Consider the following 18,517-nt stretch of genomic DNA (forward strand, 5'->3'; position numbering starts at 1 on the left):
TGGGTCGATTTTCATCCATCTAGTGCCGGCAAAATTAAACGATGTCCAAGCAATAACATTCCGCTCTTGCCAAGCTTTTCTCGAAATGTCAGAGTCCAGACCATTGTTACAGTACATTCCGGAGAAACAGGGGGTGGTTGCAACTTTGTAAAGGGAGGAGGTATGTAGGAGTAAGCTCGTGTTAACCTGGTATGTGAGCTTAATTCTTCTCCGATTGCGAAACCTTGGATTGGATATCCGGGACTCTTGGGGCGTTTCATCGGTTAAGGTTACGGCCAACACTCACAATAAATTTTCATCATTAGAAAGCTACAAAATGGAATGAAAAGAGATGCGGAGGAAACGTCTCCGCACATCCCGTACCAGGAGCGGGCTTGCGATCTATAAAAACCTCCGAGGTTTGAATGGTTTCGGATGCCCATGTTCTATCAATCGATTGTCGCGCCTTATGTATGAAACGTCTGGATTTGCAAACGTATGAGGTATCCAGGTGGCGGAAAGACTGTAATCTGGTAGTGAAAAGGCTTCCAAATGCCCCGAACACGAGACGTTGTTCATTCAACCTTTTTTTTTTCTTTGAAAAAAAAAGTCAAGAAAAGAAAGTCGAGAGTTCTACGTACAGGTCACTAAAGACTAAGCTGTCAAAAGACCGTTCGCGGGTATGTTTTAAGAAACACCTTGTCCCAGTACGGCCTGTGGTAGCTCGCTATCTGCTATGTTGATTTCCCTGCGGCCCGGTACCCAAAACAAGAAATCCGAAAGCCCACGGACTGTCATGACGCCGTCCCATGAAGGAACATCAGGGAGTTGTGGCTGGGAGAACTATCAAAATGAAACCCATAGCCTAGGTTGAATGGACATCAGAAAATGGATCAACATAGTCATAATAAGCTCTTATTGTGACATGGTCCGCTCTCCCACATCCCGAACTTTATTTGGTAGCTAAAGCTTTGCCGGGAACCAAGAGTGAAGAATGCGAGATAATGCCACTAGCATTATGTGCGAGTAAGGCCCAAGAAAAACCAGAATATACGAAAAGACTTATTGACCTCCCGGGTCCCTCGATCGTCCTCAATAGAACGATAACGTCTCAAGCCGTGCCATGAGTGCTCGAAGAGGTGAGAAACAGGAAAATATTTGTATATGTACAGAAATATAAACAAAGAGAGTACGAGAGCGCCGGATATGTGCAATGGGAAATGCGCAGTCCAAATCAGTCGATATCGATCAACAATGACCGGAAATTTGGGCCCAAAACCCACAGAGTGTCGACTGCCATCCACTACTCGTTTTTCTGGGAAGCAGAGATGAAATCAATGCTCCACGCTCAATTGCAGTGTGACCACCAGTCACTGAGCTTGACACAGCTATACGGAGCCCGGCAGGAGGTCAGGCCCTTGTAGCCATTTCCGCCGCACTGTCCCCACTGGTTGACCAGCCCAGCAACCGGAGTAGGCGCAGAGACAGCTGTCGTACTTTCAGCCCACGGGGTCGTAGTCAACGTGCTCTTAGCAGTCGCCGCGGGGCCGTTGACCGTGGCTGTAGCCCAGATCGTAACCGTAACCCAGGTAGTGGCAGTTTGCACTACGGGCGTGGAAGAAGTCGTGCTAGAACCAGGCAACGAGGTAGTTGCAATCGTCGGGATTATACCGACACCGCTTCCGCCGGTTGAGCCAAGGGCCGAGGCAACGCTGTCGAGGAAGCCGGCGTTGGCCCAGACTTGGCTCATGTCCCACATCATGACGCCGCCAAAGCTTGAGAACGTCTGGGCGTACTTGATTACGTTGGCCAGCTGGCTTCCAGCAATGTATCCGGTGCCTGCAGCTGACGAGCTGCCCGGGACTCCCAGGAGGATCTTCACATCTTTGTTCTTGCTGACGGTTTTGGCCCAGTTGTCCCAAGTGCCAAAGTTGAAGTTGTTCTGACTAGGGGAGCCAAATTGGAAGGTGTGTACACCACAGTAGTTGTTATAGAACTGGACAGAGACAAAATCGAATGCCACAGATTGCAGAAGGTCGTTGTTAGCGCGATCTGGGAAAGGGCATTGTGGTGCTGAGCTCAAGAGGAATTTCTTGCCGGAAGTGGCAGCGGCGGAGTCCATGAGTGAGCGCAGACGAGTGGCAAAGGGGACCATGTTCTGGGCGACGGCTTCGAAATCGAAATCGAAACCGTCGATAACAGCAGTGCCAAAGGGGCGCTTGTCTGAGTTGGTGACTGGGCCAAACATGGCCCAGAGACGGTCGGCCCAGCTGATTGCCTCAGCCGGGGAGCTGAAGCCGCCCTCAGAGTAAGTAGCGCCGCCAATGGAAAGAAGAATGGACTTTCCGAGGGACTGGCAGGTCTTGATATCCTCCCTGTGTCCTCGAAATGGTGGTTAGAAGTTTGGTGTCCCTGTGAGGGGGGAAGTGAGTTGAAAGAGTAAGGAACTTACTCAATCTGAGTGCATTTGATCAGTTTGGTGCCAGGGAAAATGCTACAATCGTCTCCAGCATTCGAAAAATTCATCTCAGTGTCCCTAATCACATTGAGAAATGCCAGAGGAATAGTGTTGACGTTTGTGTCTATTTGGTTCAGTGTTAGATCAGTGACAGGAAGGCGGTCTGGCCCAATTTTGAACCAAAAGTGAAGGTGAGGTGATAGGTACGTACTGCGGCAGTAGTAGGCAAGGCGCTGCTGACCACCGACTTGGTTCGCAGAGTTCTGTCCTGTATCGCGAGCGTTGAACGCGAGGTTAGTTCCTTTAGCCCTTGAATGACATTGGACGAAGTGCGCGCCATGTCGGTTGGAAAGAAGCTGCTTACCCCAGTAGATGGCGATATTTCCGGTCGCAGTCGACGAGAAGCCCCCAAGTGCTCCAGGCAAGGAGTTGACGAGCGCAAAAAGCGCAACGAGCATCGAAGACGAGTACATCTTGCAGGAAAGAGTGGACTAGCGCTGAAAAGACTACCAAGGAAGTGTCGTCGTATAGAGGTTTGTGGTGGGGAGAGAAAGGGACTTGGTGATGATGAAGGGCGAGGAAGAGAGACTGTACCCAAGCAACGATGGGCAGAAGAAGGAGGAAGTGGGCAACCGCCAGTGAATGGAAGAAGCGTTTTTGGAAAAAAGAGGCGGGCGAGGGAGGCAGAATCTTGCGGCTCCCCAGCAACAGTTCTCAAAATCGGGAGATGCGGAAGGTACGACTTGGGATGAAATACTAAAAGGTGAAGCCACAGCCTGAGGTAAGATCCGGTCAAGGAAGGTGCGGTGACGGCAGGTCATTCGAGATATAAACTCCACTCCTGCTTGCCCTTCAGTCTTATTCAGGGTCCGTACGGTACTTAGTACATATCTCTTATTCACGCGGCGAAATTGAGTTGACTTCGAGTTTGCTTCGAACTGCTAGTTCCTTCACCCCTCTTCAAGTCTCGATCCCACGTTGTTCTTGCCACGACGTGATACCCGTGATGCTGGCACGTAGCACATTCAAACACGCGCTCTTCCCCTCGATGGAATGGAAATGAAATGGAAGACAAACATCGAAGGGAAGCTGGCTGGGGAAGCTCGCTCTGAATCAGAGCGGATGGAATGAATGAATTGATTTCGATGGAATGCTAGCGCGCGTGCCTATTATATATCAAGATCGCAACAGCTAGTACCCAAAATACGTCGGTCTGGAACCATTCAGGCCATGTGCTTTTTGATTTGGTCTCACTATATATGTTAATGAGCTGAGCTTGTCTTGACATGCACCATCTGAAACCCTTCAAGTCAAGCGTGTATATTTCAGTTGATGTCACGAGTAGGCCGCCTGTGTGATCTGGATCTGGCTTCTTGAGAGAGACCAAAAAGGTGGCAAAACTTTTGGGCCATGTTTGGACGGTCCGACACTGAGTGTCTAGTGTAGCTCTCTCGATAAACCTAATGCGAAGCCTCAGCTCTATCACAACGGCCCTGATCTGAACATGATGGAACCGAGTTCACTCTCCACTCATCGTTTGCACTTCTAGTTTGTTGCACGGTACAATAGGGGTTTCTGCGGATCTCCTCCACTCCAGCTTTTATCAAATTCCATTCATTACACTGTTTAACACTGGCGTCAAAAGAGGCCAGTGTTGACTGCCACAATGTGTCAATCGGCAAGGGGCCAAGTGACCACCCGTCTGTTACAGGGCACATAATAGATAGTTGAACAGTCTGGGATAGCGTAACAGTTGTATTTGAAGTAAAGCAAAACATGTGCCACGCTTCGTGCGCGTCTTGAAGTTGTAGTGACACCATGCAAAGCTGTGAACCCCTTGCTGAAGGGCTTTCTTTCATCACGAACTCGGCGACCCTCAGCTAGGGTAGATGGTGACATGAAATGTCAATGAGTCGTGATTCTCGTGGAGTCTTGTGCTGGAATAGCACTAGCAATTTCGAGTTTGACGCCTATTGGTAACGTTGCAAGGGTGACTTGTCAACCATCCAGCACTTTATGTTCCCGCGGGAACTACCATTGTACAGGAATACCAATCGGTAAAAGACGAGATGAAGACTCGGCAAGGGGTCGTGCAAAATGCCTCGAAGGATATGAAGTTGTGATTGCACCTGGCGGTTCGGCTTTGTCGACGTCATGTGTCCGGAGATGTTCTTGCGTAATGGCAGGGCAGGGTAGTCAGCCGTTGTCGATGCAATTCTCGGTGAACCTGTCTCCCCTTGCGAGCCAAGCGATTCTGATCTTACAGTGTGGCTTTAAGCTTTCGGATTTCCTTAGCCAAGCCTTTTGAAGCCACTCTTATCCCCCTTGTCCATGGTCACTGTAGGTTTTTGTTGGTGGGATCGCTCCTTGCAACAGTCCATCGGTATCCAGGTCTGTTTGAACACCATTATCCCGATTGCTTCTTGATCTCCGATAATCCTGCGAAATGCAACGGTTGGCACGCGGCCTATCCACACCAGTATCTCCATTGTTGTCTTTTCCATCGTCGTACCCAGCACAAGTCTCTGCGCGCTGCGTCCTAGGCCGAACCCTCCTCGACTGCCTTGACTCTTGACTGCTCGATCGCCTCTTGACATCCATCATTGACCATGGCGAATCTCTGACACGAACTTCGCTTGGTGTCGATGGCTTTCCTACTTCGTCCTCCTTTTCCGCAGAGATGTCGTACAACCCAGCCCCATGAATTCCACCCCACTTGTTTGTACGATCATGGTTCTCCTCCCCGCCTGTTAATATATCCATGTTGAGCGGGTGCATCTGCCCGCCAGAAGGCTTGATGTGAAATTGGTGCTTCGACCGCCGCCATTCGCGGTTGAAAATGTAGTCGTGCGGGTTGCCGGTCGCTTCGAGATCGGGGCGCCAGCCATCAAAGGTAGTGAAACTGTGGTAGTCGTTCGACAGAGAAAAGGAATTGTGTCGACGGTTCGATTGCTTGAGGATCTTGCCGAGGAATTCGGCAATATTCATCTCAATGTAAAGTTTGGCCATGTAGGTTAGAGGATGGACTTGGACGTAAAGAGCGTCGTTGCGAAGAGACATGAGACCAATGATCAGGACCTATATCGAAGTGCGCTCGTTAGCCCAAGCATCATATGTACGTGAACAAAGGAATGATGCCTACATCAAGCGAAAGTGAAATAAAGACCATAAACAGATTAAATCTGTATACGAGTCTGTACTTTGTCAACCCGTTGGCGACTAGTTTCGACTTGATAAGCCACATAAAGTAATAATTGAGGCCACCATCAACGGCCATGAATAGAAACTTTTCAACTCGGTCCCAGACCTCGTTGACGTGGATCCACATCTCGCTCACCTGGAGGCGGGCAGGGATCCAGACAATGAACACGCTGACATTGATGACGCCGATGGCCAGGAAAATGTAGACCTTGAGCTTTCTGGCCTTCTCAGGGTTGTAGAGGATAAGGGAAATCCTGTTTGTAAGAATTTGCATAAGGCATTGAGTCTGGGACATAAGGCGATGGTCAGCACATGTTTGTTTGTGAAATAGAGTAATGGTTTGGGAACCAATGCGTACCTTGATGGTCCAGGCAATAACTGACATGTAAAACAATGGCGATTGATACGTTAACGCTTGCCTCTAGCACCAATGACTTGTTGAGGATGTGACTTACTCAACGTCAAGAAGTACCAAAAGCTGTATGGTATCATCCCAAGTCAGCAAAGCTCCTAATTGCATAAACCGAAAACCAGGTCAAGGAAAACATTGAAAGTAGTTGAATGTACCTTGGCTGAATGATACCTCTTAGAAAAAGCCAGCTGCTGACCGCAACACCAAGACATGAAGCCCACTCTACCCAAATCATGATGATATATGGATTCCAGAAGTGGCAGCGTCGAAAGCTTCGGAGTGTCTGCTTTACTCCCTTGGCGAGTACACAGATAGCAAGGGCCAGAGTGAAGCCCCATAAGAACGTCGCTAAGATGAGGTCGCTCTCCGTTGGCTCATACGGTTTATACCACGGCGGGATTAGGAATCCGACCATCTTGACGGGAAGTCTCGGAGACAACTCGTCGTATATGCCGTTTTTTCGTTGTTGCTGTCGTTGTAATTTTGATCCATGTCAAGTAAAAGGGTCAACCAAGCTGCGAAGGAAGCGGAAGGGCTGAAGATCATAAACAACCTGGTGCTGAGATCGTGTATCCACCGGACCGGGTAGACTATTGATCTCGCTTGCGTTACCCTCGTCGGCTTTGTCCCCATGGGGTGAGATTGGCCGATGCATTCACATGGGATAGAGGTTGAAAGATGCAACGAACCATCGAAAGGGAAATAAGATCTAGACAGACATAAATTAACACCAGGATGGTACATGACGCTACATTAAATAACCAATTGTCCGCCAACAGGGGACTCCGACAACAACGAGGAGAAAGGGATCATAAGCACTAGCCTATGTGAGCTATGAGGACGGATAAGCTGTTCCTGAGCCGGGCAAAGCAACCGAGGAACCGGAATAAAAAGAACACATGCATGTCTCCTCAGAATATCGCCAATGGTTCACCGCAACACTCTGCGATGACAGTCAAGACGTTGAAGATAGCCGTGCGAGGACGGCGACGTAGTTCAACCTCTGCGGTGAGGAGTTGTAATGGCAGAGTACAAGGATAGGTAAACCGACTCCGAGCCGCTTGCGTCTGATGTAGCAATTATTGTTGTGTCTCGGTATGTCGATGAAACTCCAGTCGGGCCTGGAAGTGAACTCCAGAACAAATCCGTGCCCGGGGCCGGGTGCTCCCGTCGTCACTGATGAGCTTGACGATCCTTGGGTCGACTGTAGTCGGCTGTCGTTGTCACAAGACAAGACAAGTTGGCGGCGCGAGGGAAGAGCTTGAATAGAAGGAGGTCTCATGCTATTTCATGCTTTGAATTCGCGGAGGTGAAATGAGGTTACATCGCAACAATTATTGGGGACGTGGCGCTTGGGGAGCATTGAAGTGAATGATGAACGGCGACATGATGTCTCTGTCGTGTGAAATGGTTTTTCTCCTGTACACCTCTGCCGGCATTTACTTTGTTAGCGCGGTACCTCCACCTTACAGAATTTTGCTAGTTGGTCGCGGGCATACCAATAATCTTCTGTAGGAAAAATAAAGTTATCGCCACTTGCAAGAGAGCCACGCTAACAAAGTAAATGCCTGTAGAGGTGTAATGGTGAGGTTGTGCCCACTCACTGAAAAAGGAAACTCCCGCGAGAGCGGAGCGGAGGCGGTTCCTGCCCTGACCCCTGCGTGTCGCCCATCAGTGGGCCCCGGCCACTCCTTAGCGATAGGTGTCCGTACCCGACCGCCCCAGGCGCAGGGGCACGCCCTATGAAAAGAAGGGGGCGTTAGGTGGATTAACAGGAGACGGCGGATACAGGGGCGTTAACCATTAGTTCTGTTAACTCCGTTAGCGACCCTCCCAATACGAATCACCTCCCCGCTCCCCGCTCGCGGTAGGTACCTATTGGCCCGGAATCATCCGTCGCATCGCTTCAAGGTACCGGGTGTAGTGTAGTGTAGAGGTAGCTACCTAGCTAATCCCTACTGCGCTCCAACAACTTTTGCGAATCCCGTCTGGCTCGACCACGACATTAATCTCTCTCCACCACCGTCACACTGCCGCTGCCATTTCAAAGCAATCTGACAACAAGCAGCCGATTGACCAAGCATTGCACAATCACTATTCACTGGTGCCACTCACTTTTGTTCTGCTTGATCATTTCGTTGGAGCCTGTTCTCAATCATGGATCAAGAGTCATCATCACAGCATCCAAAAGGGCATCAAAGGACGCGGTCTGCTGTCAAAGGTAGGTAGTGTGTACGTATCTCAGCTGGTGGGCCGATGGCTCAGACCTTCGATCGTCAAACGTCAGATCTGACAAGTAGCTAAGCCATCTCTCGTCTTAGCCACCCGCCCACGCTCATCCACCAAGGGACCCCTTGACGTTGGCGAGTGAGTCCATACCATCCAGTGCTCTGAACGTCGACTGACTGCGGCGCAGCACCCCTCTGGCATCTCATCTCCTGCCCCCTCAACAACAGACCGATCAACAAACATCATCGTCACACGCGGAGCAACAGCATCAGATGATTCCCGGCGGACACGGACACCAAGCCAGGGCTCCGGTCTCCGGCTCCCCGCTTCTCCCCCGTTCCCCAGCAGCCCACTCTCCCGCTCCGCCCCACTCCCGCCGTCAACCGCCACCCTTGTCCCTGTCCCCAGCCGGCCCGAGTCCCCGCATGTCTTTCTCTTCGGGCCCCGGTAGTGGCGCTGCCTCTGGACGCGGCGCTCCACGCCCTCCCCCCGACTTCTCCCACCTCCTCCGTCCTGACATCTACCATGAACTGGCTCCCCTCAACGTTCCGCCCCCTTTTCGCCAGTCTGCGAAACAACCTTCAGCCTCTACACCCATCCCCGATCTCCTTGCCGGAGGCCACTTCCGGGCTGCCGCTGTTGCTGCCGCCCAAGCACTCACTGGAGCCAATGGTGCTCCTGCTCCGGACCTGGCCGACCATGCCCTTATTCTTTCTCTGTTTTATGTCCGCTTGGCCTGCCTAACCCTCATTGACGCCACTGCTCTCGCCACTCAAGAGGTCAAAGCTCTAGAGGATCTGAATGCTACCTTTTACGTTGATGAGACTGGCCACAACTTGATCCCTTGGGAGCTACGTATCTTGGCGGTCCGGTTGCAAGCTATTAGCTTCGCCGACCAGCGGCGTGCAGTCATGAGCTACTACGACCTGGCCAGGGAGGCACGCTTGCGCTTGGCCGAGGCGGCAGCCAAGCACGACAACTCGGAAAAGCAACTGTGGAGAGAAAGGCTCAACGATCTGGGCGTTAGGGTCGCCGGCGTACTGGTCGAAATGGATGACCTTAAGGGGGCAGTTGAACACTTGGCCTCGCTGAAAGAAAGTGATAACGGGAGTGGTAAAATGCAGATGGCGAGAGCTCTGTTGTGGTTACATCTGGGAGATGTTGACGCCGCGAGGGGGTGCGTGAAGCCCGCGGAAGGCAGCGAAGGCCCTTCCGATAACATGACGGAGAGGATTCTGCATGCCTTGTGCGACATGGCCGATGGAAAGTACTCCGAAGCATTGAATCAGTGGGAAGAGTTGAGCAAGGTTTCAGATGACGAGATGATTGGTGTAAACAGGGGAGTTTGTCTGCTTTACGTTGGAAGGTTGCAAGAGGTAAGTCCCTGCTGTTCGAACCTGGACTACCTATCAAGTTGCTAAGCTGAACATGGCGATGTAGGGCAAAGATCTGCTTGAGGGTTTGGTGGACTCCGGTAGGACCTCACATACCCTTCTCTTCAACCTGACGACCATGTACGAGCTTTGCACGGAGAGGTCCCGAACCTTAAAGGTCCAACTGACAGAGAAGGTGGCTGCCTTGGAACCGACATCCTTTGGGTGGGAAAAGACCAATGCCGACTTTAAGCTTTGAATTGGCGTATTTCATACGTCACATCGCTGTGCCATCAAGGATGCAAAACAGCGGACGGGGTCCAGCCACAAGACAGAAGATTATAAAATTGATACCCTGGTAATTGAAGCAGCAAGTCACAGTTCAGTAGATGCAGTATTCCGGATCACATGTCTTTTTACACACGAAACCGCACATAATACGCGACGACCAAATCTTAACCAAGGCTCACCGAAAACGTACAGTGTCCTCCAACTGATGGTCACTAACCAGGAGGCGCATCCACACCCGCACGCCCATGCGACCTCATCCAAAAACTCCATGCCGAACCGTCAAAAACACCACATCGTGGCTGAAATGCCCCCCTGTCTCCGAGAAAGAAAAACAAACAAAAAAGGCCAGTGAAAATCCCCCGTTACAGTTGCGTTGTGCTGGTATATGGCTCATAGCTAGCAATTGGATCCCTCGTTTGCCTGTTGCCAGGAGGGCTGGGGGCCGGCTTCCTCTTTTGAGTGTACTCATCCGGAGCCGCCCAGTCCTCGTCAAGCCGGGGTTTCGAATCTGGTGAGCCAAGGGCAGACACCGGCTGGTTCGCAATGTCGTCTACACCTTGGGGATGTTGCTTTTCGACCTGGACATAGTTATGCTTGCCGGCCACGAACCCGAAGAGGCCGTTCTTCTGCTGAGGTTGCCCGGCACCATCACTTGCACCGTGATAGACCTCGATGCCTTCGATATTGTAGCTATTGCCGCCATCCATCAAAGGCATTGACTTCTCCTTGGTAGGACGAGCAACAGGTCGGTTCCTCCTGCGACGCCGCTGGCGGGTCGGATCCTCCATGAGCGAACGGCCGACATACAAAATGCTCGCCAATAGCGAAATGAAGGCACCCACACAAGCAATAACAATAGCGGACATGCCCAGGTTGCTTGTCAAGCCAATAGATCTTGAATAAGTGGCCATGATCGCGTTATGAAACTGGTTGAAGACGACAATCGCCGAGATGGTCGCGCAGATTACAAAGCACGTCGAAATAACGCTCATGACGCCCGCTCCTCTCGGCGAAAAGCATCCCACAATGGACACCAAGAAGTTGAATATGTTAGAAGCGATAAGACCGCTGGACATGAAGGCGCTAGCTGTCTTGTAGGACTCCGTGGCTTTCAAAAAGGTGCCGTCCACTTTTCCCTGCAACGAAGTGGCCGAGAAATGGAGGACTTTCGGAATGTCGAAAAAGTAGCCAACGTAAGAGCTCATGCACGAGGTAGTCCCGTTGCCGCGCCCACAAGCTGTGAGTAAGCCAACGGTGTATCTGCTGGCGACGCCAAGTGATTGAGCGGTGGAGTTCGGTCCAGTATGATCTGTGCTGGAGACCATCAAGGTGTCATTCAGAATACTCGACTCCCCAAGCTTCGGGGGAATTGACATCGACGACACATCGACCTGGAATATAGCGGTCAGTTGTCGTGGATTTCCCCAACGGATGATGCATCAACACTTACTTCCAGAAAGTAGACGCCATCCAGCCACGTGCTATGCTGACCGAATAGGGCCGTACTAATGAGGACGAACGCAAGAAATGACAGCAAGCCGGGAGCCAGCGTCCAAAAGAGGTTCCGCGTCATTTCTGCACGACAATTTTCCACCAACAATCTGCGAAAATTATCCTGAGAGTGACAAAGGAAGACAAGCACTAAGCGCAAGCAATTACTTCTCACCTTGCGCAAAAAGACGAGAGGACATATGGGAGGTTATACCCAACAGGACCAATCTCCAGTTCTTGAGACGAACGTCAACCTTGGACCTAGGGTGGAGCTGGATGGTACCGTGTCATGTTGGTATTTGCGGAATACGGACAGCAGATAAGTGCGCCAAGAGCATCACCAGCCTCTCAAAACGTACAGTGGGATCCGCTTGAGGCTCAAGCAAATCTTGAGACTCCTCAGTGGAGAGCTATCTTTAGGCGGTCTGCGATTCTCGAAGGATGCTAAAGATGCTCACCGTTGGGAAGAAAGACTCTTGGCCGTGGCGCGGATGCGGTGCATGTGGATATGTCGCGTGAGAGGGGAAGGCAATGCGCCTCTATAATAAGAGCCATTGAACAACAACCGACAACAACCCTCCCCTGGAGAGACACTTCAACATCGCTCCAACAGGTCCACGTTGCGCGCCTAGTGAACGCTTGTTTTGTGGGGCACTCCAGCTCCAGAGCTACAGTTCAATACTGGTTTGTCGTTAGCTCAAGACCTCGGGTCAACTTCCTCGGGCGTTTTCATACCTACCTAACTAAATCGCTTCGTTTCATGCTCAAAGCGTGATCTGACGTTGAATACGATATTTCTGATATGATATGTCGCAACAAGTTGTATCAACGTCTTTGTAACCCGTACTCAGCCATTCAATTTGGCTTAGTGAGGTTTGGGCCCATTCTGGATAGATCTCGCCCAGTAACTATACGAGGAGCACCAAGCTAATAAACAAACCAGCATTGGATTATACAAGATCACCTCCCCAGTTCAAGTTCTATCAGGATGATCCGCTTGGCTACCGATCCCAGTTTCTCCACCTCAGGTGTCAAGAGTTTCAATATGGCGATATTTAGGTTTGCCCAGCTTACCATTTGTTAGGTGATAGGTTATGCATTTTTCTTCTCGCGCCTTGAAACAAAACATAAAATCAGGTCAGGCCTTGAGTGGAAACCAATTCGTGATTCCTTAGTTTCGACAGGTCGGTAGAGGTATTCCCTGATACCATGAAATCCACATAGGTTAATGCGCCTGTTATCATAGAAGCTGACCCGAAGTCTTTCCCGTATTTTTTGAGCTCAACGCCTGGTAGAGTGGCTTGATTGGTATATATTCTCGTTTATCCAACCCTTTCAGGGTGAAAAAGAGTAACGGCGTTCGGGTACGGTCAAGTAATTGAGTTTCGGTACGCATTCATCTTTGCTTTTGCTTCCTCTCCATATGAAGGTGCGTTCATGTCATCAAGAAGCATATGATCCTGGGGTATACAACTGAAAAGATGCACAACAATTCAACGACCGCCGGACAGATGCACACTCAAGCCAATGCTCAAAACCAGTTCAAATAACACATTATTAACATACATCCGGTCTCCACCAGGGAGAGCTTCAGATTGCCGTTTTGTTCATTTTTCCCATTCCCCTCCATCATCAGCTCAGAAGATACCATAAACCATGACCAAGATTTAACCGGCTTAGGCAAGAGCAAATCCAAGCGCCGCAGCCAACACACTGAAAGAGACACCAACAGCTCCAGCACCGCTAGTGGGCATGGTAGAAGAGGTAGCAGACGACCAAGCACCCGAGGCAGAGGCACTGCCGCTGTGGACAGGAACGAGGGTAGTGCTGCTGCTGCCGCCACTGGAAGAAGAACCATCAGACGAGGAGGCCTTGGCAACGGAACCACCAAAGACACCACCAGCAGGCGTCACGTTGCTCGCCGCCGCCTTGGCCGCCGTCTTGAACTTGTCAAAGTCGTCGGTGCTCTTGGCGTTGACGGCGCCGACCATGCCAGCTTGGCAGTGCTTGCCCTGGGAGCAGTAGAACCACAGAGGGGTGGTCGAGTTGACGGTTACGCGGAAGACGTTGTCCTATGATATCCCGTTAGTGTCAGGGGAAAAAAAAAAAAAAAGAAAAAAGAAAAAAACTGGTCTTGAAAAGATGCGAGGATGATGATGTAAGGAAGGAAGAACGTACAGAAGCAACACCGGTCTGAGCAACGGGGAAGAAACCAGAGTAAAACCCATTGTCGGTCTTGGGCTCGCAGGGCTTGGCCGCGGTGGAGGTCACGACGCTGTGGTTGTGGGCGTAGAACCAGAACTCGAGAATGTCGCCGACATCGGCCTTGATGTTCGCCGGCTCAAAGGTCAGGCCGGACTCGCCAACCTTGACGGGGATGGTCTTGGCAGAGCAGGCGGAGGAGAAAGCCAGGGTGGCGGCAAGGAGGATGTTGCTGAGGGAAGGCATTTTGTTTGTTGATTTTGGTTTTGTAATTGGTTGATAGATGGTCAGTTGGTTGGTATGGATTAGGGTACTGAGCGGAAATGAGCTGGTTTCAGGAATCGAATGGGAAAAGAATTAAACGGGTGTGTTTTGAAAATGAAGATCCTCCAGGGACGTATGGTTTTGAGTGTATTTGAGCTGGTTTGAGTTGATTATGATGGTGAATGGATGAAGGGACGTGTGTTGGTCTCCTTATATATATGCTGTCGTCCTCACAGCATCATCCGCCATGGTCATTGCAGCGCTTAGCTCACATCAGCATTTCTCCCCGTCGTGGTCATGGAGGATCCTTCAAGATGTTTCAAGGATCCCTCAACTGTTCCTGAGGCTTGAGACTTGGGGAGGTCTCGTGAGTGGCTGGGAAGGGAAAAATCCTTGGTGTTTACAAAGTGTTGCTATCTTAGCACACAGGCACATAAGAAGGACAAGGGGACGCGGCCTCAGCCCAGACAAAGCCCGAGCGCTGAGGCGACCGGCGGTTGCACCGGACAGCGACCAGCGGTAACGGTGACCTCTTCAATGGCTGGCTGGCTCGGTCGTGGCCCTGTGGGAAGCTCGGAAGGCTCCTTACCCGCTGCGGTTATGGCAGGGCTTTGTGACACTGGTTGATGGGGTGCCCATGGCGCAAGTCGTAGAAGCGTCTTATATGAGTCTGAATGAGCCAATGACGTTGGATGATATCTCCAGAATCTGGAAGCGAAGCTGGGGGCAGGAGGTTTCGGATCTCGGGGACGCCAAGCATTCTGACAGTTCTGAGGCAATCAGGGGTCCAGGGGTCTGGAACCTGAGACGCTTCACACCAATCGAGGTAGCATTGCTTTCGATACCCCTGATACTAACAGATATAGTGTAGCTTTGAGTGTGACTATGTTAGCATGCTAGCACTTAACCCGAATTTGGTTTGGCTTATCACACCTCAACGCATCCCCAAGGGGTCAATCAAGATGCGAGATGAAAACAACCAAGCCAGACGCTTGGACGAAACAACGTCAAAGCAGTACGTTGTACCGATCACATAAATCCTTTTGCGAACAGATGACAGAACACATGGGTTGAACTTAACAATCATTGTTTGGACTGGATTGAGTGTCCTGCCAATGCTTTCCGCGGTCGAACAAAAGGCCAGAAAACATCCCGCCATAAGAATGTGATGATTGTTTTGGGCCTCTATGAGGACAGCAATTGTGTGTATCGTTGCCCCGCGCTTGCGAATTGTCTCGAGAGCCAAAACAAAGCGCCCGCCGCGGCTCATCTCTGCCAGAAGGGATGTGCCCAATTATGCCCAAGACCTATTTTGGTAGTCGGACATCAGCCGCAGCGCGGTTAAGACTTGCTTTCTAGCGGCGAACGGAGCGACCGTGGCCATTCCCGGCCATCGTTAGAGGCCGAGGATATTTACGACTAATTGAGCAAAAAGACTGGGAACTGTGGCAGAAAAATACCTTAGGAACTGTCACTCTGCAAAGTGTTCGCTCAGAGAAAGTTGTTTTGAACAACGATGGGAATCAAAAACGACCAAAAAAGATGTTTTGCGTTGACAAGGACGAGATTCGAACTCGCGAGGTTTCCCATTGCGGTTTCAAGTTAATCATTTGATAACCTAAACACAACGCCTTAACCACTCGGCCACCTTGCCTAGTGAGATTGTTATAAACCTGTGTTTAGCTTGGCATCATCTAGTCGCCTGGCTGCCTTGGCTCATGGTCTTCGGATCAAAAGGTGAGAAGATAGTTCAAGCATGGTGACATTTCGGCAGACCCTCGCAGAGTCAATTGGTTCACAGCATTGAGGCTTTGGGGTCCAACTGTCGTGATCGAAAGCACGTCTTCCATGGACGTGAACGCGTCCAATCAACTTTCATTTTCCATTCCAGATGTGCTATAGATTGGGTATCATCAAGTAGCCGTAAACTCCTTAGCCGCTGAACTTTAGGGTAACCAACGTAAAAGACAAACCTCGTAAACACCGTGCACATCCATATGCCCCATAGTCCACAAGGAGAATAACAGAGACGACAGTGATCAATAGTAACCGTGACTTTTACGCCCTTTGTGTCGGTCACTGTTGTGGCCGCCATGCCGACTTCGCGAATAAGGACTCCAGCCATGGTCGGTGTGATTTCGATGTGACGAATGCGAGTGATGAGCACTTCGGCTCGAGTGCCGTGGTTCATCGGGGATTCTTTCCTCCACCTCCTCTTCGATTTCCTCGTAGACATCATCGAAATATTCCGCCACTGTTTCCCGCTCGAAGCGGGCGTCTTCATGGTCGAAGACAAATCGCAAGGTTCCTTCAGACGACTTGCCGTTCCTCTTGACAGTGATATTTCCAGGTAGCGAGCTGTTAGTCGCAGGCGAGATCACAGAACCCGGCGTGACGGAAAGGGCATCCGAGCTGTCTTGGGCACACTTGTCGCACCATGCAAAGTGGCGGTGGTACCGATTCCCTGATAGCATCTTGTTGATGTCAATTTTAACGTCCATCAACTTGTTAAGATCGTATCTGCTGCCGACTTTGGTGGACTTTGGAAATTGTGTGTAGAGATCCATCAGATCCAACATGACCTCGAGAACACAGCCTTTCCTAGCCGGATACCGGTCGGAATAGAACTGTGGGATATGATCTCCACCCATTCCCGTAAGGAGGACTGTTAGTTCAAGGATTGCCATCACAAGCGGAAAGCTGGGTTGCTTCAAGGGCGCAAACGTCTTGTAAAGATCGATGGACATGTCGTATGCATCGCTGATGAACTTCTTGACCTCGGGAGTGTCCCCTTTCTCGCCCTTTGCGAACATCTTCCGAAGTAATTTGATCAGCAACTTCTGGGGATACTGAGCCTGGAAGTCGAAACCAATGGTCTCCAGAATATGACGCTCGAGGCCCACTGTGAATTTGGATGGACCATCGAACATCTGCTCGGTCAATATTAGCAGGTACACCATAGAATGCCAACGAGATAATTGACGAACCTTGTCATCCGGAGTCCTTTGATCGTGGGGCTGCCTGATATTGTGCGCAGCACATAGGACATCCTTGGACTTCTTGATCGTATCCTCCACCTTGCATGCAACAAACAACGACGCAAGAGCTACATCTTCGTAGTTGTACTCGGCGCTCGGAAACCGTATTCTGAACCTGTGGTAGTAGGTCGCTGCTGTATCGAAAGTCTTGACCGGCCTGTGGCGCTCGTCAGCAAGATGCGTAGGTAAAGCTTGGAAGCGATGGGTCCGCACAGGCTTATGCTTTGTCGAACGCTATCAATGAGCTGGACGCCTTTGAGTCTGTATGCATCCTCTCTTGCCTCATCATAGCCAATGCTTTTGAGCATCTGCTGCAGCGTCTGTTCCGAGATGTAGCGTGGCGGGTTGGACGAAAGCCCTGGGGAAGGCCCTATCGGGACCACTTCATGGTCATTGACGCCGTTGCGTTTCGAGGCCGGCTCAGTTGGTATGCTCGGTGCCATTGGGGAAGTTGGCAAATCACTTGGCTAGAATCGGTTGAGAGGAGTGGGCATAGAGCCCGTCGTCATGCGTTGCGAGCGCAGCCCTTGTCGGAAATCGGGAATCCTTCTGACGTCGCGAAATGGATGGGTTTAGAGATCGGCAGTCGAGGTTCGGCGCTTGAATGTGGGATTCAACGGCAAGTGAAACTTCGTTTGCTGTCAGTGTAATCCCAGAAGGTCTCTCGAGGATCCGCCTTCGTTTCGAGGTTGGGGCGCAGATGGTGAAAGATGTCGAGCAGAACGAAAATGGGAACCGAGTTGCAAGTTTCGCGACGCCAATTGCGAGGGGTTGCTTGCAGCGCGCGCCGCTGTTCACAGTGAGCACTGGTCTAGTTGGAGCTGGTAACAATTTTGGGTGAACCGTGCACCTAAACGCCTGATAAGATAACACTGGGCCGTGGCCGTGGGCGCTAATCCGGCCCCGCTCCCGCTGTGCCTCCAATTCCCCCTTGGGCCTCCACAATCCGACCTCTGTCGCGAATCCTTTTCCATTTCCATTCTCCAAATTCCCATCATTGCTGTTCCGGTTACCCTTCCCGCTGCACGATCCAGAACTCTCATCCAACCTCACAGCGCCCACCGGAATCGATAAGGAGTCTATTAAAGTTGGGGTAGATAGGTAGCACTGGGTCGTACCTCGCGGATCCCAATTTTATGCCATGCGTTGGTTCGGTTCGTATCCGGTGGAAGGGCTCACCGGCCGGATGTTAAGCCATTTTCGGACTCGGAGATTTGGTTGCCGCACGGTGATGCTGACGGTATACCCGATGTTTACGGCGTGCCCGATGCAGTGTTTACAGCTGCCGGTATCGATATAACTCGTGGAAAAGGGGCTAAAGCGACGAGTGTTCCATTGCTACGCACCAGTCGTTTAACCGACTGGGCGGTGTTTCAACAGTGCATTGAGGTAGTATCATGACCTGCCCGCTCAGGTCTATATGGGAACCACAACAGTAGATCGGTTTGAAGCAAGCAGGAAATTACAGGACTCGCCGTGTGAAGTCATCACGGTCATCATCCGTCCGTATTCACTAGTTCTAAGAAATGGTTTAAGAAGGTGCTTCCGACATCGTCTTCAGCATGATTTTTTCCAGCAA

General features: G+C 50.9%; 6 protein-coding genes and 1 non-coding gene across 7 annotated transcripts; 1 reads left to right on the forward strand and 6 right to left on the reverse strand.

Moving 5' to 3' along the window:
• Positions 1-1,201: 1,201 nt before the first annotated feature.
• On the reverse strand, positions 1,202-2,910 carry B0T23DRAFT_446904 (glycoside hydrolase superfamily; the record flags this gene model as incomplete). Its single annotated transcript, XM_062840980.1, has 4 exons — positions 1,202-2,354; positions 2,432-2,561; positions 2,649-2,705; positions 2,802-2,910. 4 exons carry the CDS (start codon positions 2,908-2,910, stop codon positions 1,328-1,330), a joined length of 1,323 nt encoding a protein of 440 aa, XP_062690075.1. The 3' UTR covers positions 1,202-1,327.
• A 1,614-nt stretch (positions 2,911-4,524) lies between these two features.
• B0T23DRAFT_218667 (uncharacterized protein) lies at positions 4,525-6,280 on the reverse strand. The gene is made up of 4 exons (XM_062833693.1): positions 6,206-6,280; positions 5,997-6,116; positions 5,580-5,924; positions 4,525-5,515 (listed from the first exon to the last, which is right to left on the reverse strand). Exons 2-4 carry the CDS (start codon positions 6,021-6,023, stop codon positions 4,754-4,756), a joined length of 1,134 nt encoding a protein of 377 aa, XP_062690076.1. The 5' UTR covers positions 6,024-6,116; positions 6,206-6,280; the 3' UTR covers positions 4,525-4,753.
• A 1,927-nt stretch (positions 6,281-8,207) lies between these two features.
• On the forward strand, positions 8,208-9,911 carry B0T23DRAFT_322528 (uncharacterized protein; the record flags this gene model as incomplete). The annotated part of the gene is made up of 3 exons (XM_062835303.1): positions 8,208-8,275; positions 8,467-9,655; positions 9,720-9,911. 3 exons carry the CDS (start codon positions 8,208-8,210, stop codon positions 9,909-9,911), a joined length of 1,449 nt encoding a protein of 482 aa, XP_062690077.1.
• A 394-nt stretch (positions 9,912-10,305) lies between these two features.
• On the reverse strand, positions 10,306-11,516 carry B0T23DRAFT_398618 (uncharacterized protein; the record flags this gene model as incomplete). Its single annotated transcript, XM_062838374.1, has 2 exons — positions 10,306-11,334; positions 11,394-11,516. The coding sequence occupies 2 exons, from the start codon at positions 11,514-11,516 to the stop codon at positions 10,306-10,308; spliced, it is 1,152 nt and encodes a 383-aa protein (XP_062690078.1).
• Positions 11,517-12,970: 1,454 nt separating this feature from the next.
• On the reverse strand, positions 12,971-13,982 carry B0T23DRAFT_218855 (Cupredoxin). Its single transcript, XM_062833695.1, has 2 exons — positions 13,613-13,982; positions 12,971-13,506 (listed from the first exon to the last, which is right to left on the reverse strand). The coding sequence occupies exons 1-2, from the start codon at positions 13,880-13,882 to the stop codon at positions 13,111-13,113; spliced, it is 666 nt and encodes a 221-aa protein (XP_062690079.1). The 5' UTR covers positions 13,883-13,982; the 3' UTR covers positions 12,971-13,110.
• Positions 13,983-15,453: 1,471 nt separating this feature from the next.
• Positions 15,454-15,554, reverse strand: B0T23DRAFT_t315. The gene has a single exon. It is a non-coding gene; the product is annotated as a tRNA-Leu (tRNA).
• A 51-nt stretch (positions 15,555-15,605) lies between these two features.
• On the reverse strand, positions 15,606-17,727 carry B0T23DRAFT_422744 (uncharacterized protein). Its single transcript, XM_062839808.1, has 3 exons — positions 17,152-17,727; positions 16,888-17,095; positions 15,606-16,830 (listed from the first exon to the last, which is right to left on the reverse strand). Exons 1-3 carry the CDS (start codon positions 17,379-17,381, stop codon positions 15,940-15,942), a joined length of 1,329 nt encoding a protein of 442 aa, XP_062690080.1. The 5' UTR covers positions 17,382-17,727; the 3' UTR covers positions 15,606-15,939.
• Between the last annotated feature and the right edge of the window lie 790 nt (positions 17,728-18,517).

The sequence above is a fragment of the Neurospora hispaniola genome, assembly GCF_033458365.1.
Source record: "Neurospora hispaniola strain FGSC 10403 chromosome Unknown B0T23scaffold_7, whole genome shotgun sequence".
Taxonomy (NCBI): domain Eukaryota; kingdom Fungi; phylum Ascomycota; class Sordariomycetes; order Sordariales; family Sordariaceae; genus Neurospora; species Neurospora hispaniola.

Excerpts from the sequence above, each read along its gene's own strand:
- B0T23DRAFT_218855 (XM_062833695.1), bottom strand. The coding sequence starts at position 13,882 with ATGCCTTCCCTCAGCAACATCCTCCTTGCCGCCACCCTGGCTTTCTCC. Across the intron at positions 13,507-13,612 it reads CTCAGACCGGTGTTGCTTCT|GACAACGTCTTCCGCGTAAC; the intron begins GTACGTTCTTCC and ends GGGATATCATAG.
- B0T23DRAFT_218667 (XM_062833693.1), bottom strand. The coding sequence starts at position 6,023 with ATGTCAGTTATTGCCTGGACCATCAAG. Across the intron at positions 5,925-5,996 it reads TTATTGCCTGGACCATCAAG|ACTCAATGCCTTATGCAAAT; the intron begins GTACGCATTGGT and ends CTTATGTCCCAG. Across the intron at positions 5,516-5,579 it reads TTATTTCACTTTCGCTTGAT|GTCCTGATCATTGGTCTCAT; the intron begins GTAGGCATCATT and ends ACTTCGATATAG.
- B0T23DRAFT_422744 (XM_062839808.1), bottom strand. The coding sequence starts at position 17,381 with ATGGCACCGAGCATACCAACTGAGCCGGCCTCGAAACGCAACGGCGTC. Across the intron at positions 17,096-17,151 it reads GTTCGACAAAGCATAAGCCT|GCCGGTCAAGACTTTCGATA; the intron begins GTGCGGACCCAT and ends CGAGCGCCACAG. Across the intron at positions 16,831-16,887 it reads AAAGGACTCCGGATGACAAG|ATGTTCGATGGTCCATCCAA; the intron begins GTTCGTCAATTA and ends TTGACCGAGCAG.